Source organism: Poecilia mexicana, unplaced genomic scaffold, assembly GCF_051168715.1.
Source record: "Poecilia mexicana isolate PSO_F unplaced genomic scaffold, ASM5116871v1 scaffold_15, whole genome shotgun sequence".
NCBI classification, from domain to species: domain Eukaryota; kingdom Metazoa; phylum Chordata; class Actinopteri; order Cyprinodontiformes; family Poeciliidae; genus Poecilia; species Poecilia mexicana.
The window spans coordinates 12,634,351-12,652,307 of record NW_028263384.1 but is presented as its reverse complement, the minus strand read 5'-3'; the positions used below and the strand labels follow the sequence as shown (position 1 = coordinate 12,652,307).

Sequence of the window (17,957 nt, the reverse complement as noted above, 5' to 3'; positions counted from 1 at the left end):
TTTGTTTTTTTTTTATCAAGAAAAAAAACAAAAAAAAATTGTGTGGTGGATGCCTTTGACAATTGCGTACTTAACTGTATGTGTATCCAAATCACGCAGTTTGGACTAATGTACCACAGATTCTCAGAGAAGAGTCTTTTTCTGATGTTGATGAAGGTACTGGTGACCAGTTCGAATCTGTTTTGTGCCGTTTGCTTTCTTTTCGTATCTTTAGCTCACTGTGCTAAGCCGCCATTGCTTTGCAACCATTCAAAACTCATAATTCAGCTGAGTGAAGTGGTTTGTTTGTAGTTGCTGTTAGAGTATTAACCACTTGTGCTACGAAACCACATCTTGTTTTTATTGTTTGTTTTGTTTTTGCATCATTTAAGCTACACGCATTTTATTTGAGATCTGCAAAGTTATATTCTGTCAAGCTTTATCCTTCGACTCTGCCGGTCTAGGAATATCAAACACTGATTATCTTTGTCAAGAACACTTTCTGCAAAAATACCGATGCCCTTTGACCATTCTCACAGTAAAACTACAAACTTCTCTGTATTTATTGGGATTTTATGTGATAGATCAACACAAGGTAGAGCATGACTGCCAAGTGGAAAGACAATTATACATGGTTTTGACATTTTTACCATTAAAAACCTCTAAATCCTCTGCATTCATATCCGGTCCCTGTTAGTGAATTCTTGTAGAACCAAGTTTTTTTTTTTTTTTTTTTTGCAAAATAGCTGAAGCTCGATTAATGTTTATGGATGGGGAGCACCTACAAACAACTTTTTTTCAACTTTTCCGTACGTTTTTGAGTGGCTTTAGGTGTCGGTTCTAATACATGGAAGTCTGATAATCCAAACCACTCCATCGTAGCTCTGGTTGTATGTTTAAGGTCACGCTAGTGGTGAGAGGTGAAATGATGCTCTGTCTGTTAAAAGCTCCAACAAGTTTCCTTCCAGTACTTCCCTGTACATAGCTCCATCCATCCCAATCGACTCTGACCTGCTTCCCGAGAAAATCCTCATCACAGCATGATGCTGCCATCGCCATGTTTCACTGTGTATTCGTTTTATCCTTTCACATGTACTGTTGTGTCTTTTGATCAACAATCCAGATTGTTTTCCTCATCGACCGTGTCATTTCCTGTGTCTCCTACATGGCTTATAGCGAACGCTAATCATTGCTTCTTACGACTTTTTTTTTTTTCCAAACAGTGGCTTTCTTCTTGACTCTCTTCCATTAAAGCCATTTTTTCCTGTGTTCCCTGGTCATGTTTACTAATGGTCTCCATTAAGCCTCTGTGACCAGGATTTAGTTTGATTAAAATAGTTGATAGCAATTATGTTATTTAGAGAAAAAGTGGGCTGAATACTAATGACTCAGGATTTTTAGATTTTAATTGTTAAACTTAGAAAACTATGATTCATTCACCTTCCACTTCACAATGTTGTGCTATTTTGTCTTAGTCACAGAAAATCCCAAGAAAACACACTGAGGTTTGCAGTTTTAATGAAACATAATGTGGACAATGTAAAGGGACATAAATACTTTATAAATTATCTTTATGCAAGAGATAACAAATTGCATTTTTCATCACTCACATGATGCAGCAACAGGCTTGGTTACAGAACACTTTTATCCCTTCAGAGCCGTGTTTATGGTACGAGTCACACTGTTTAAAGCTGCCACCTTCAGTCCACTGCAGTTTGTTTTGGAACCACCGAGCTAACGCGCTTGTAAAATTGATGAGGTTGTTCCCAGGCCGTTGCTTAGGGGACGGTTGGGAGGGCGGCGGTTCTTTGTCAGGTGATACGGTTGGACTGCACAAACATATCAAGTGATGGTGGATGAATTTATTTTTGAGCTGGATCCTCGCTGGCCTTGTGCGCTGCCACCAGCGTGATCGAAAAAAAAAAAAAAAAAAAAAAAAGACGAGATAATCCTCCTTGTGCTGTGTGTGAACTGTTTGTAGTGTGTGTACATAATTCATCTGCAGTGAGCCTGTTCACAGTGGACTTGATGGCAGACCAATAGAAGCGAGGACAGATTGGGTGTTTGCTTTCAGGATTGGAGTCCCTCCTCGCTGCCGGACGGTTTTTGGTCTGTGTGTAGGTCTGTCTTAGGAGAAAGTAAAGACTTACCACAACTCTCTTTAATCCAATATGGGGAAATCCTATTATAGCGCAGGTTGGGTAGTATGTGTTGCTTCTAGCTGTTTGTGTGGCTTTTCCTTTACTTACATTAAACTTTCAGCAGGCTTCTGTAGTTTCCAGTTGTACTGCGAATGGGTAAACGTTTAATATTTGTTACGCCTTACTGTCGTAGGGTATTTGAAAAGGCATATTTACCGGATCTGGTCTGGTGTTTTGTTTTTTTGTTGTTGTTTTTTTTGTGTGTGTGTGTGTTAAAAATCACTGGATGCAGCATGCAGAGAAAACTGAAAGATGAAGAGTTGTGGTTCAATATTTTCTTAAAGAATGGCAAAAGAAAAAACAAAAAAACGTGCCTGCTGAGTATTTCATCATTACTGACACTACTTCCCCAGTTTGACATGCAGCCAAACTCTCCCTGGCTTCCAGCATAAAGAGTTTCCTTTTTTCTCTCTCATTCACTGTCCTCTCCAGTGAGATTCTCAGGCATTTGCTCAAACAACCTGTCAGCTGACTGTTGCTTCTCTCCATGGAGCACTAAACTCTTCCAGTGACGGTGCTCTCTGTCTCTGCTTGTGTTTGTTGAGGACGAGTCTCTCTCTCTCTCTCTCTCTCTCTCTCTCTGTCTTTCTATCTCGCTAAATCCAATAAGATGAGCTTTCTCTGAGCCGCCTGCGGGAGAATTAACTCCTGCGGTCAGGCGGCTTTTAGACTTCTGACATTTCTGCCCTCACGGCGACACAAAAGTTCCAAGAGTTTGGATTTGTTTCATTTATTTGCGAAAAGAGGACGGAAGAGATGGCGCGCACCGGCGGATCCAAACGCGCAACTTTTTGTTGTTGTTGTTGCCCGAGCGCAGTTAGGCGCAGGAGCTGAATGAAGGAAGAGCGCAACTTTTCCCGTCTGCGCCAGAAGCGCACCGGATGGACTGTTCGTTGTAGATCTTCCTTAGTTTTTTATTTTTATTTTTAAGCTTTATGTGGGGGTTTTGTTGCTTCAAGTTTGGGGATCGGGAAAAGTCGCAGAGGAAATAATTAGCGGAGTTGCGAACAACATGGCTGCGTTGGAAAAAGGTAAGTCGGTATTAATCATTAAGGGACGTCGATCATATACACTAATTAACAACAAAAGAAAAAGAAAAAAAGGCTACATTGAGATGAACCATCTAGGTAGCTGGAACATTTTATTTTAGGGCGAATTTATTTATTTATTTATCTTTCTTTTTATTTATTAGCGGAGATGATGGTAATGGAGCATAAAACTATATGTTTGTGCCGATTCAGTGTCTGTGCTTTAACGGGTTTGTGAAATGTTACTTCTAAAAAAGAAGTGAATTGCTTGTTTGGTCAAGTCAGAAAAAGTGTAGAAAACACAGGAAGTTCAGCAGTCAGTTCCACCAAGAATGTAGAGCTCATCGGTTTAATGTGTTATTTATTCTTTTGAAACATTTGGAAATCTGAACATAAAACATTTGGAAATCTGAACATAAAAACACAAGTTGTTTCTTTTTTTTTTTAGCACTTAGCTGGATTGCACATAGTTCCTGCAGGTTAATGTTTATTAATGGAAACAGTTCATTTAAATGAACCACAGCAACACCTAGAATAATAGATATTACAATTATGATGAGCGGTTTCATTATGTCCTCCCAGTCAAACCTCACTTAGTCAGTCAGTAAGAGATGTCGCCCTGTGTATGCATCCAACGCCCCTGCAAGTGACAAAGTCCTGTTAAATTTAGTCAGAATCCGCCATTGTTTATTGGTCACTGAAGTAAGACTCTGCTTCAAACATGTCATTTTAAGCTGTTTACCAAATAACAAAGATTGGTGTTCTAATGCACAACATGTCAGAAATGACATTTTATGTTTCCCAAATTACTGTCAGTGGTGCCTCATTCAGATGTGCAATCAAAAATAATAATAATAAGATGACCTCTTTTTAATAAAAACTGATTGAGGGGAAAAAACACATAAGTTAACATAAGTTAGCTAAGACATGCACCTTTAAATAAACACATTAAAATGCAATTTGAAAGTTTTAGCACATACGTGTCAAACTCAAATCATCATAAGTTTTTATGTGACCCTTCAGGTTCTACACAAATAACAGATTTGTGCTGAAATATTATTTTATCAACCAAATCGAAGCAGTTTTTTATGCATACTTCCAGATGTGCAAGATGTTACCATTGAAGAGAAAGCTATTTATTTATATTTTAATAGTTTAGGTAGTTTTATCCTTATTTTTTTATGTATTATTGTTGTACAACATGTTATTTTTTAAAAAAAACAATCTATGTGGACCATAAATCTGATGAATAAATCAATCAAATCTTACGTTCTACTACAATTGACCCTTTGAAGACATTTCTGATCTTCATAAGGCCCAACATGAAAATGAGTTTGGCTGACACCCGTTTTTTAGCATTCAAGTTACCAAAAGTCGCTCATTCTCTGGTGTTTGCTATTGCAGCTGATCAGCTCAAATCTTCTTTTGTGATATGGCTGACCCAAATACACAAAAGCAAAGACTCTTTTCCTATTTAAATAAATCAGTGTCTGATATTTACTGTCAGTGTAGCCTACATGTGTTAGTGGAAAAAATTGATATACTTTAAAACACAAAATCCGTAGAACCAGTTTGAACTGTTGCATTTTGTCTTTTTTTTTCTTTTTTTTGATTGAACACTCTTCTTTTTCCGTCAATTTTCCACCACATTTTTATTTTATTTTTTTAGAAAATAAAGTAAAACGAGCTCTTTTTTGCATAGGAAAAAAACAAACCGAAACAGATTTCCTCCCTTATTCGTGCGTTAGAGTTGGGTTTTATTTTGAAATCAGACTCCGGAAGTGGTCTCTTGCCGCTGCCTTGACGCCGGTTTGTGGCGTCTGCTCGGAGTGCGGCAGTGCTGAAGGCAGGAGGGGGAGGGGCTGCGGTGAAGGAGCACAGTGTTGCAGGCAGGACAGAGACGGACATGAGGGAGAAGGGGAAGCACTACGGCCGCTCCGGCGGCTTCATTGATCGGCGTGTCATCGTCCACCGGTCCGCCGATCGAGGTGCGATGCGCTGCTGAACTTTCCGCTGCTGTATTGTTTTTCTGGCTTTGCTTGTCTTCTGTGTTTGAGTGCTGTGATGGGAGGTGCGTTTGATTTTTTTTTTTTTTTTTTTTTTTTTTTTTACAGGACAGCAGCAGATTTACCGCAAAGTTGCTTTTCTGCTGCCTCTCATGATGTTTTCTGCTAAATCCTCTTCCGAACCTCTGAATGAGCTGCAGTCATTTGTGATTCACGCTGTTGTACGCCACAGTCTATTGAACAGATTCAAATAAAAGTAGCTGTAGGCTGTGTATCTGCAGTGATGTTTTGGGTTCAACGTCACAGTGCTGCTGATAATTACCCCCAGGGCCTCAATACATGCTCTAATCAAATAAGAAAGAGACGGATGCTCTTTCTTATGCTCCTTCTCTGAGGTGCTGCATCGCCTCCTCCTTTATCCGCTCGTGAAGTTAACAGCTGGATGTTGTGATTTCAACCCCCTCTCCAGGTGAGGATGCGATGACCGGTGACACTGACAAATACCTGCGACCTCAGGACCTCAAGGAGCTGGGGGATGATTCTCTCCCGCAGGAGGGCTACATGGGTTTCAGCATAGGAGCGCGCTCTGCCAGGTAGGCTCCTGTCAATTGAGTTAAGTTTTTATTTCATTTAGCTGGATTATTGGGAGATTATTGAAGCTGTAATCACATTCATTATAGATTTATAACTACTGCATTGGCCGCTGCTGTACAAAACCGAAGCATGTTGTGAAGCTTTCTGGTTTATCTGAACACAAAACAAATAAAGAATAACATAGAAATCACCTCAAAACAAGAGCCTGGAAAGTTGCCATCTAACGATTCAACCTGACAAAAAAAAAAAAAAAAAAAGTGATTCAGGCATTTTGCCTGACCTCATTCAAACCCAGGCCAGAGCTACGAAACGGCCCAGAGTGTAGCACAGTATAGAGACGAGACGCATGAGTACACTTTTCAAAGAGACTACAAAAGGTTGTTGTGGAAAACTGGCAGGCTACAGGGGAAAACACATCAGAGGCTATTGTTTCTATAGTGACAGATGGCAGATGTACCATGATGGCTGGATTGATAAAAAAGGAAACAGAGAGGTGAGCGGCGACAGGAAGCTGCTAGCATCAGCAGGGCTCAGCAAACAAGGGAAACCCAGAATTAGATGGAAAGATTCCATGTAAACAAGTTTTTTTTTTTTTTTCAGGATAATGATGGAAATAGTTTCAGTAGTCACTAAATGTAGTTGCTGTTCAAATGTTAAGATACCGCATAATAAAAGGATTTAGTTTTATTTTATTTATCAGTTTTTTTGCTTCACTTTTTGTGTTTAATATTAGAGATGCACTGATCCAATATTTGGGTCAGATTTCTAATATTCACTTTTTGCAAAACTTTGACTAGCTGACACCAAATTTATCTGATTCCATTTTCAATTTTAGAAAAATATAATGAACCAGATTTAAGATATTTTTTTCCAAACTTTTTCCCAAGAGATGCCAGTTATTAAGAAATCATGGTGATGTCGCAGCTTGTGTGTGAGAAGTTACTTCTTTGTTTTGCTAAAACTTCAAAAAGAAGATAAATTTATTGCACTATTAGTTATTTGTTGTATTATACTAGTTGACCTTTTTTAACTATCTTTTGCAACTAGTATTATTAGCATGGCTAGCATTAGCTGTAGACATTCACAGGATTGTTGCGTCATCAGAAACATCCCAAAAAGAAGTGGACTGGAAATTTAACATTAGCATTTCTAACTTTAAATTGCTCTTATAAAAAAAATATACAGTATGCAAATTGAAGTCACGTAAAATTCCTCCTCAAAATGCATTTCTACTCCTCTGAAACTGGATAAACTTTCCGTGCCAACTATTCAAATGTCTCTGTACAAGAATGTGAATGTTGTGAAATATATTAAATAATGTTTTATTGATCTGTGTTTACGTATGACGCTGAGCAAGGCCTTTGCTTTCCCTTACCTTTCTGTTTATACATTGACATTGCATGGTTTTGCTTTTGCTGGGCTGCACACACATACACACATTCATACAAATCTAAACAAAATGTGCTTAGAGTAGTGCAACCATGCAAAAGCACAGCATCAGTGTCCTAAGTCTGAAGAAAAGTCATATCATGCCTAAATGTTTTCAAAATGCTTTGCTTTTTCACTGCTCTGTTTTTTTCTTCTTCTTGTTTTCTTGTCCCTCATTCTAGCCCTAGAATCAGGTAAGAAAAGGGCAGCAGTAGCAGTAGCATTAGTAGCATTAGGAAGCATATGTGAGACGTCTCTTTGTGTATTAGAACCTCCATCCAAAGCCACAAGTCATCCTATTGCACATTGGTCTCATCGTGTTGCTGTTACAGCATTGCTCAGATCATTTAGCTCCATTAAGCTGGTTAGCATTCGTCACAATTTCTCATCCCTGTTAACAATCATTCATCACGTGTGCCGTTTAAGTTTTAAAATGAATTCGTTTTTGGGTTACTTGTGTGAAAAAAAAGATGAGAACGCACTAGTGGTGTTTTGTTTTAGATTTGTTTATTTTGGAGATGCACCAATCTGAGAATTTGTGGCCGATTTTTAGCTTATTTCTATTTCACTTCAAGTGTTGCAAATATAAAATATTCAAAATAAATATTTACGTGTAAAAAAAATACTGTCCTTAAAAACATGTTTTGTTCTAATATCATGAGCTTCATAAAATAATGGGATAGGTTATTTTTTCCCAAAAGTGATTTTGGCAAAAAAAAAAAAAATACTAATAGAAACTAGCACTGCTAACTGTCAAAACCTGTCTCTTTGTTCATTTACTCTAAATAGAGTTGATCTGTTTCTTAACTGAGATTTCCCCCCAAGTTGAAAAAATAAATAATAATCCAAATCAAACTTGACAGACAAAACTGGACCTTTCAAAAAGCCAAAACAGACTCATTTTGCTTCCTGCTATATGCTAACATAACATCTCCCTCCTTGTTGAAAGTAACAGTCTCAAAGAGCATCCCACATGACTCTGCAAAAACATCTCTTTATTTTTAGAAGCAGGACAGCTTTTGTTCTTTCCCCTGACTTCATTTTCAAACACCTCGCTGATACTGAAAACGTGGACAACTTTCACACGGAAAAGTGTTGTTGTTAGCCTAACATGCTAACATTTGGGTACGGTGTTTTTCGCTGACCATAACAAGATGGATCTTTCAAACGGTAAATGGCCTGACTCTGGTCACCTGTGTAATTCTCGGTGCATCTCTGTGGTTTAAGTACTTTTTTTTTTTCAGTTTTGATTGATTTTGTGGCTTAACCTCTTCAAGTTTTCTTTAGTGTGTCACCAAGTGTAACTTCCAGGGATCAAAATGTCAGCATACTTCCCTCTGCCCCACCTAACATCTTGTCGACATGCCAGTAATTGAACTCCTCCCAGGATTATTCTAGATACTGTGATGGTTTGCAGAGATGGAAAGCTTACACACACTGACAGAACGACATGGCAGAGACACACACACACTCACGTGTACTTTTGGCTCTTACATGGATGCACAATGACTCAACAGTCAGCAGTTGTGTTTGTGCGTCCACACCCGCTCCCCCAGCAACTGGAAACCACCAGAACACCGATATATTCACATGCAGATGTTGAAGAGAAAAAGAGGAAGAGGCGTGCGGAGTGGGCCACCTCCAGTAAAATAAGTCGATTGGTGTATAAATAGGAAGTAGGAGAGCAGAAAAGGATGTGGAAAGAACGAGACCGAGAAGAAAAAAGTAGAAATGCCTTCTCGAGATGGTGAACGCAGAAGCGCTGCTACACGGGAATAGATAGTTGAGAGCTCGAAAGGTTAGAAAGAAACAAAGGAAAGTGAGGGGAAGAAGGATGTACAGAATGAAAAAGAGGAGGAAGCTGTGAAAAACAAACAAGGTCCCGGTGTGAACAGAGAGGGGCGAGGGGGACGCCGTGCCAGCGGGTCCATTCAGTCCGTACAGAGTTGCTTGGTTACTTCGACAGTGTAGGCAGGCTCTGCTGAATAAAGGCCTTCTCTCTCTGCTGAATAGTGTGCCCACTTAAACCCGCTGAGCTCTGCAATTTCTCTGCCCCCCCCCCAAACCACCCCCATTTTACACTCACGCACATGGCGCATCAATACACACATACAGTAGACTGTCCCGTGAAGCACAGCAGTAAGATGTCAGCCTTTCATTGTGGGTGTTTAATCATTTTCAGAGGCACTTATTAAGTGCAATCCTCTCAGTGCCTAGTAAAAGTATTTATGCTGTTTGTCACGTGTTTTATTGGGATTTTATGTGACGGCGCAACATGTTGTGTCTTATGACTGTGAAGTGAAAGGAATGCTTGGTTTTTATTTTTATTTTTTTTTTTAATTATAATCTTAATGGTTTGGGACCATTTACTCTATTATGTCTAAATAAAATCCAGGTTATATTCAATAAACACACAGTTCACCTGTTTGTATTTACACCTGAAAATTCAGCTCTTCTGAGAAGGTGTCCTGCAAAAATCTGACTTTTATGGACTATGAGGCCAGAACAAGCTCATTGTGAAATAAACATCCATGAATTTAAAGCTTGCCACAGGCTGTATATTTTGTCAGATGAGACCAAAATCATCTCTTTAGCTTAAATTGTTAAGATTATATGTAGAAGAAAACAAATCTTGTTCATCTCCTGAAAACACTATCGGGATACTGTTGGTAAAATATCCCAAAATATAAAACTTCATTTAAAAAAAATGTTCAAACCATGTGTCCGTTTTCTTCCTCTTGACAAATATGCACTACTTTGTATTAATTTAATTGCATGAAATCTTAATAAAATACATTGAGCTTTGCTGTAGTGCTGCTGCAAGCGGTATGAATGCCTTTGCAAGGTACTGTTTGATATTGAAGTCCACATTGTGTGTCTTTCAGTCTCATCAGGTCTGTGTGGCAAAAGAGTAAAGGAATCTACAGTACTGCATCACTGCTGCAGAAATAGCCACACATCATTGCACACAGCAGTAAAACAGACTGCAGCAAGGTTGAGGGGAAAACATGCTTCACTTTTCTGAAATGGGCCGAAGAGGGCCGATGTCGCAACAAAGCCAATTTGACAGCTGAGACCTTGTTTCTTTTTCCGTTTTCACAAATGTAAAATCTGTCAACTGTCAACCAGATGCCGAAATGTAAGCTCCACTAATCCCTCACGTTTCATCGTTTGGACGTCTAGTCTAGTTTAGCTGTGTTCGTGCTCATGATTACACACCCACCACACCTTCCCAGAAAAAATATTTTCAGCACTTTTTCCTCCCCTCTCTGCTCTGGCCAACTTTCCCTCTTTATCTGCTAAAGCAAACAAGCTGACCTCACTCTCATTTCCATCTCTGAGCAACCTGCTACAGTATCTCTTCCTACTCTCGCTACAGGCTCTTCTGCCTCTCCCCATTTTCCTCTTGACAACTGGACTCTTCTTTCATCCAGTGACTAAATTCTGGTTCCCTGGAGGTTGCACATTGTAATGGCGTTCTCGCTCTCTGTTTTGTGCCCCGTTCTCCTGTCCATCACTTGTTGTTGCCCGTGGCGCCGGGTTGCATGGTAACGTGTAGCCTCCGCTCATTCAGTTCGGATAGGTCCAACACGCTCAACCGGAGCTCCTTTGCCAGAGACAGTATGATGATTGAGGAGATCATGGCCCCCACAAAAGACACGGTAAGACAAAAAGTTATCTTCCTTCTTGCCAGGATCTTTCGCTGACAGTTTTTTTTTTTTTTTTTTTTTTTAGATATGTGTTTTGAGAATTGCTGGTAAAGGCCTGACGGGCTTCACAACTTTTATGTTTTCTGTTTTCCCCATTAAAAATCGAGTCACAAGGCAGGTTGGGAAGGTTAAAGCAGAACGTTTTTTCCTGCACAGGCAGAAGCAGTGTTGAGGCTATGCTAGCTTTAGCCATGGTGGTCAGATTCAGCATCATCCTTAACAATGAGTGTAATTAAAGAGCCCCAGAAAACTTCTTTAAACTCGATTTGTACTTTCTTCTAATCAGGAGTTTATTTCATTTATTTATTATTATTATTATTATTATTATTATTTTAAAATGTGTGTTTTAAGCATTTCCAATAATGTATTTGATGATTCAATACAATAAATTGTAATCAGATCTAGAAATCCTTTTGGTGATTATTAATCGGTTAATTTTGCTTCCCGTTGTCCCAAGTGCAAACCATAAACTGATGTTTTTAATCTTCCCTAAGCTTCAGAGTGTCTGTAAAGACATTTCCTACCTGGTCGACCCACTTAATAAGGTATTCAGCATGACAGATGTCGGGCTTATTCAGAAGCTTTTTTGGTTTTGAGTCAGTGTCACGGTGCTTCGTCGTCCATTTGTCTTCAGTGTATTTTCTGTACGTCTGTTCGTTGTGGGATGCAATCATTGCAGTTGTTTTTTTTTTTCCATTTTCCTGTCAGTGGGCATCATTTCATGAATGTACATTATCCTTTTTTTTATTATGTTTGATCAGAGCTCTCTTCATGTCTTCATTTGTCTTTCCATGAAGACTTACTTGTTGGTTTTGATCCTAGTTACTGTATGTTATCTGTTGTGTCTTCATTTGCAAGAAAAGGTTGTCAGACTTTAAATGTTCCATCAGGTTCTGACAGTTTTCATCCTTTTACATTTTGTACTTTGCTAGTTTTTGGTCTTTGTGCCCACTTTGTTAAACTATGAAAAGGAGCGTTGTGCCACGGGAGGTTTAGTACCAACCGGACGTCGGGTCATCATGGGGATGTTTTATGCCAACCAATGGGGAAAATGTTCTATGCAGTTAAACAAATTATTGGACTCTGTTTACGAATTAGGGGGCCAGATTTCTCTCCAACGTGATCTTTTTGTGGTCCATAGTCCCATTTTGTGAATAAATTTGCCTAACTTACTGCTTCAAAGCTGGAACATTTGAGAAATATTACATATGCATGTGCTGAGGTTTTTTTTGGTGTAACTTGCTGCACAACGTAATCTTATCGACTCAAAGTGTTCTTTGCACAGTTACCTGTAATTTTGTTGAAATCTCTTAAAGTGGATCTTTAGGGAGCTTCTTGTTGAATTTTAATTTGAAATTTGATCAAGGCTCATTCTGACCTTGAATGGTTCTATACTGCACAGATAGTGTCATGAAATCACAGGGAAGTGGACTTTCTGTCCCTCCACTGACTGCTGTCTCTTTTTGTTTGGTTTTTGTCTATTTTTAAACCTTGATGGTTTCTCTGCTGTCTGATCATTCTGATCTCCTCAGTCTCTTCATTCGTTTTTTCTTGTGTCCATGTTGTCCTCGGCGCCGTTTCATCCGTCTTTCCTCTGCTCCGCGCCCAGCACCTCGCCGTGACCAGGGACCACAGTTCGGACTGCATGCGACGCTACAGCTGGACTCCGGACACCATGGACCACAGTCACAACACCGTGTCCAGCCCCATTCACTCCGGGTAAGAGCACCTGCGCTGCCTCATCTTCTCTGCCGACGTTATGCTTCTAACACGTTAACAAAAATGCGTTATGCAAACGTGTCCAATAATGCCACTGCACAAAACTACTGTTAAAAACTCCTATTCAGCAAAGCCTGCAGCACCAGATGTGGTGCTGTGAGATTCTGCAGTTCTGCTACTGTAACCATTACGTTGTTACAGCTACGTAGAATCGCACTTCATTTGCTGAAGCCCTTGTGTAACGCCACACACCTAGAGACACGGCCCAGAAGCAGGACCCGACTCGCCGATGCTGTGCTATTTCAATCGTTAGTCAAATAAAACTGCAGGCTCTACATGAGCTCATTCTCCATCGGGCTAATGTGTTACATTTGGATCCGGTGATAAAATGCCGCTTTCATGTCCCTGCGCACACTTTGAATATGTGACACCATAAAGTGCTGAGGCCTGCTTTAAACAAACTGCGCTGTGTCGGCACGGATATTAGCCGGTGTTATTTAGAGATAAAATATGGCGACGTGTCACGTCCAGCTTTGGTTCTATTTTCGTCTTGTGAATTTGTACGTGTAGCTCGTTCCTTCTGTTCCTCGTCGTTTGTATACGCAGTGTGTGTTATTTGTTTGGTTGCTTGTCTTTTTGCTCACTTCTAGTTTTTAGCCATCTTTCATCCCCAGACCCCCCGTTGCAGATCCAAATAGAGCTTCTGAGACTTTGATACTAAATCTAGGTTCTGGGGGCGCACTGTCTCCATGTGTTTACTTTTGCAGCGTCTCGTCCCCACTCGCTCAGTACGACTCCAGGTGACGACTGAGTTCGCTGCTCACGGCCACAGTGTCGCAGTGATGTCACTCACTCCTCCATCTCTCACCTCATCGTTGTTCCTTTCTTTGTTGTTTGTTTGTTTTGTTTTTCTCCTCTCTGTCCAGTCTGCGCTCGTCTCATCCGTGTCGTCTGGTGTTTCATTTTTGCAATGCGTAGACAGTAGAAGTGTGTTGGGAGTCTTTGCTTTACGTGCCGCCACCCTCTCTCACTGTGCACGTCAGCGATAGGAACTGAAAAATAACTTTCAGCGGTCCTGCTGCAGTGTATCCGCCTTGAACCGTTTCAAATTCTTGTCATGTGAAAACCTCAAAGAGTTTTATTTCGATATTTTGTAATAGATAAGCACACAGCTGGGTGGTTGATGTGGGGGGACTCTAAGGAGGAATGAAAAGGGTAAATCATTTTCAAGTTTATTTAATACTCAGAACAAAAACATTTTGGTCTACCAGCTTTGCAAACCTAAAGAATAAAATTCCTGCCATTTTTTACTTTGAAAAGTAGCTTCTCCTATTTGTCAGACTGAATGGAAAGCATCTGTGTCAGATTCTCAAGAATCTCCACATCATGAGAGTGAAACCACCATGTCCCAGTGCTACACACAGGCTTATGCATGAAAGCCAAAAGTTTCTTTTTGATCTTATACTGAGGTTATACTAGTTGTTTTAATTTTCATGGACAATAAATTGGGTTGCATTTAAAAGATGCTACATGTTTTAAATTTTTATTTGTAACATATTTTAGGGAGGGGAAGTGTCCTTCTACCACTTCCCAGGTATACACTGATTCATGGATGCTTCACACACTGAGGTTTGCAGATGAAACATGAATATATGAAAAGGTTCAAGGGGTGTGAATACTTTTTAAAGACGCTGTGTAACAAAGTAGAGTAAAAATAGTATTTACACCTCGACAAATCTTCATCCTTTCTCATATTCTGAATATGGGGTGCCACAAATAGCTCGTCATGTCACAAATAGGATGCATAAGATGGGAATCTTACCTGATCTTGGTGAAAACATTTGTGAAAATCGTTGTCTATCTAATCACTGAACGCTGCTTTTTGAGGGGCTTTGACATGCATCTCATCTTCAGGCTTAGAGCTGGAAAACAAACTTTCCGCCACATCATTAACACCCCCTGTTTAGTTTCAGGCAATGTTTGATATCCTATAAAAAATTTAAAAAAAAGATGGCTGACGGTGAGAACTGTCAAGTTTCACAGCTCAAAGCATCTTTTCTTTTTTCATTTTTCTCTCTCTCTCTCTCTCTCTCTCTATCTCTCTCTTTACTGCCTTCCTCTTTCTTTATTTGGGTGTCCGGTGATCACAGCATGGAAACCGTTCTCCTTACCGTGTGTCCATGTCCGCCCTTATTTCGTAGGGTTTCCCTTTTTTTTTTTTTTTCTGAATTGGTCCTCATTGTTCCTGCAGGTTCTTGGTCAGCTTCATGGTGGACGCCCGTGGCGGTTCAATGAGAGGAAGCCGCCACAACGGGCTGCGCATCATCATTCCCCCCAGGAAGTGCACAGCGCCTACACGCATCACCTGCCGCTTGGCTAAAAGGCACAAACTGGCCTACCCTCCACCCATGGTGGAGGGGGAGGGCCTGGTCAGTCGGCTGGTGGAGGTTGGCCCTGCTGGCGCTCAGTTCCTTGGGTAGGCTGTTGATAAGGCAACAATTAAGTCCTCCTCATAACACCATGACTGATTTGCCTGTGTGGGCGTGCTTGAGTAGCTCTTCAAACATAACTGTCCTGTTTTCTTTCTCAGTCCAGTTATTGTGGAGATTCCTCATTTTGGTTCAATGAGAGGGAAAGAAAGGGAGCTAATTGTGTTGAGGAGCGACAACGGCGACACTTGGAAGGAGCACCAGTTTGACACCAGGCCAGAAGATCTCACTGAACTGCTAGCTGGGATGGATGAAGGTAACAATGATCTTTTACAAAATCTGAAAGTAAAAGTGATCAGATTAGAAAAAAATCTATTGTGAGGACCACAAAGATGTCCATGTAGGGGAAACTATACAATAAATGAATTTTAAAAACTACTTCTCAAACTGTGTGACAGTGAAGCATTGTGCTCTCTCTCAGTAGTTGTAGGTATGGAAGTTAATTTGTTTAGTCAAATCTGGCACTTAATATTTATCTCTTAGGAGGCAGCTGTTTATTGCGTCTGGAAATGTTATTTAAGTGGAACCTCCATATGATATATTTGAACTAAGTTATCAAAATAGAAAGTAAAAATGCTAGCATTAGCCTAGCTTTTAGTAAACCCTTCTGTATTTGAAACATTATCATCAGTAGTAAGACGGAAAATTATTTTACTCAAAAGTGATAATTATTTCTACATTGGAATAGCATATTGAGAAAAATATCTAAAAGAAAATTAAATGCTCTCGCATTCGGAATGTGAGTAAAACTGGAATACAGTCATGATATTAATATTAACTATGTGATTTCGATGAAATGTGTTTAAATCAGTTGTATGTTGTCAAACATATAAATGACTTATTTTATTGTATTGTGGAACTTAAACTGAGTATTTGCAAATATATTGAATTAAATTAAATGGACTAGGTTGTAAACATCATTTTTCCAAAATTGCTTTTCAGTTTCCCCAGCAACCCGTTTTCTCACACGCTATCAGACATTTAATTTCTGTATTACTAAAAAAAAATAAAAAGGAAACCAAAAACATCCAAACTGATTTTAATAGAGTTGAAAAGTAGAAAACCTTTTCAAAAAATGTCAAAGATGATCTCATCATAAGACTGTAAATTATGCAAATATTAAAAGAAATCACTTCTCAAACAGTGTGAAAGTAAATACTTTGCATTATGCTCTTAGTCAGTAGTGTTAGGGGATGGAGGCATATTTGTTTAGTCAAATCAAGCATTTAATATTTAGTGCGAGAGAGAGAGAGAGAAAGAGAGAGAAAGAGAGAGCGAGAGCTGTTGACTCTGTCCTTAATTTGCATGTAATGAAACACTTTTTTTTATATTTTTATTTTGCAAACAGAGATGGACAGTCCAGATGAGTTGGAGAAGAAGCGCATCTGCCGCATTATCACCAGGGATTTCCCCCAGTATTTTGCTGTGGTGTCCAGGATCAAGCAGGAGTCCAATCACATGGGTCCAGATGGAGGAGTGCTGTCCTGCAGCACGGTGAACATGGTCCAGGCCTCGTTCCCGCAGGGGGCTCTAACCAAGAGGATCCGAGTGGGCTTGCAGGTACAAAAAGACTCCTTTGATCATCTTAAATAATGTCTGCAGATACAGTCCACTTACTTACTTACCTTGCCTGCCTCCTTTAATTTGATATGAGTATTTAAAAAAGTTCTGTTCTCACTTCATTATGTTGGTTCCTGTGTTTCTGTGCAGGCTCAGCCGGTGCCAGATGAGTTAGTCAGGGCGGTTCTGGGAAACAGAGCCACTTTCAGCCCCATTGTCACTGTGGAGCCCAGAAGGAGAAAGTTTCACAAGCCCATCACCATGACGATCCCCGTCCCTCCCAGATCAGCAGAAGGCCATCCCAGCGGCCAGCGGGGCGAATCTGCGCCGTGCCTGCGTTTGCTCTGCAGCATCACAGGCAAGTTGACGTGCAGATAATTAGAGCGTAAAGGTTTTCCATCTGCTGCTTGGACTGGATATGAGCAAAAAAGACTTCTGGAAAGCAAATGAGCTCATCTATTGGCCCCGTTTAACGCAGGAGGGACGTCTCCTGCGCAGTGGGAGGACATCACAGGAACCACGCCGCTGTCCTTTGTAACGGACTGTGTTTCCTTCACCACAAATGTATCGGCCAGGTGAGACACCTTCACAGATTTTTTTTTTTTTACTAGTAATTAGGATATATTTTTTATGGATGTTGAAAAATTATTCTTCACAAAGTGCATAGGTAAGACATATTTGTATGTAGTAAAGACTTATGTATGTCAAATGCTAGCTAACTTATATTCATTTTCATTTTGTTTCAACTCTTCACACTTGCATTAAAATAATATTTTTCTAAACTGCTAATATGATGCTTGAAGAATTAATTATTTTACCTTGAATGTAATAAATAATGCTAGCCAACTTTCTGATAATAGAAATGTTTTAATGTTTTTATTGTGGCCAGTTTCATATATTTGAAATGTCTACTGCTTGTTACGCGAGACTAGTTTACGGTACATGTGAAAAACTGCACTTAGTCCCTGCATTGAAAAGAAAATCATCATTCATGTAATTAAATAAAACGCTTTTTCAGCTAAAGGCATGATCTTGAATCATATTGCTTCTAGTTTCCACGTGAACAGACAACAATTAAGAAAAAACACAGAAAAGAATACAAAATAAAAATTAAATTAAACAAATGTGAATAGATACTTTTGTTTTCTGACCTTCTCTCTACAAATAAGAAGCTAAGTGATGTCAACAACAGTTTCTTTTGGCATCCTGCTGAACTGATCTGAGTATTGTAGTTCCTTGGTCA

At 39.7% G+C, this 17,957-nt stretch overlaps 1 protein-coding gene across 1 annotated transcript in view; it reads left to right on the top strand.

Annotated features, from left to right (window-relative positions):
- The window catches only part of LOC106914045 (uncharacterized), a 127,243-nt gene that overhangs the window by 81,616 nt on the left and 27,670 nt on the right, over positions 1-17,957 (top strand). Inside the window, exons 23-31 of the mRNA XM_088013097.1 lie at positions 5,684-5,807; positions 10,796-10,898; positions 12,556-12,665; positions 13,433-13,465; positions 14,917-15,141; positions 15,256-15,410; positions 16,503-16,714; positions 16,865-17,072; positions 17,193-17,289. Of these exons, the coding sequence (XP_087869223.1) occupies positions 5,684-5,807; positions 10,796-10,898; positions 12,556-12,665; positions 13,433-13,465; positions 14,917-15,141; positions 15,256-15,410; positions 16,503-16,714; positions 16,865-17,072; positions 17,193-17,289 (1,267 nt within the window). The remainder of the gene's footprint in view (positions 1-5,683; positions 5,808-10,795; positions 10,899-12,555; positions 12,666-13,432; positions 13,466-14,916; positions 15,142-15,255; positions 15,411-16,502; positions 16,715-16,864; positions 17,073-17,192; positions 17,290-17,957) is intronic.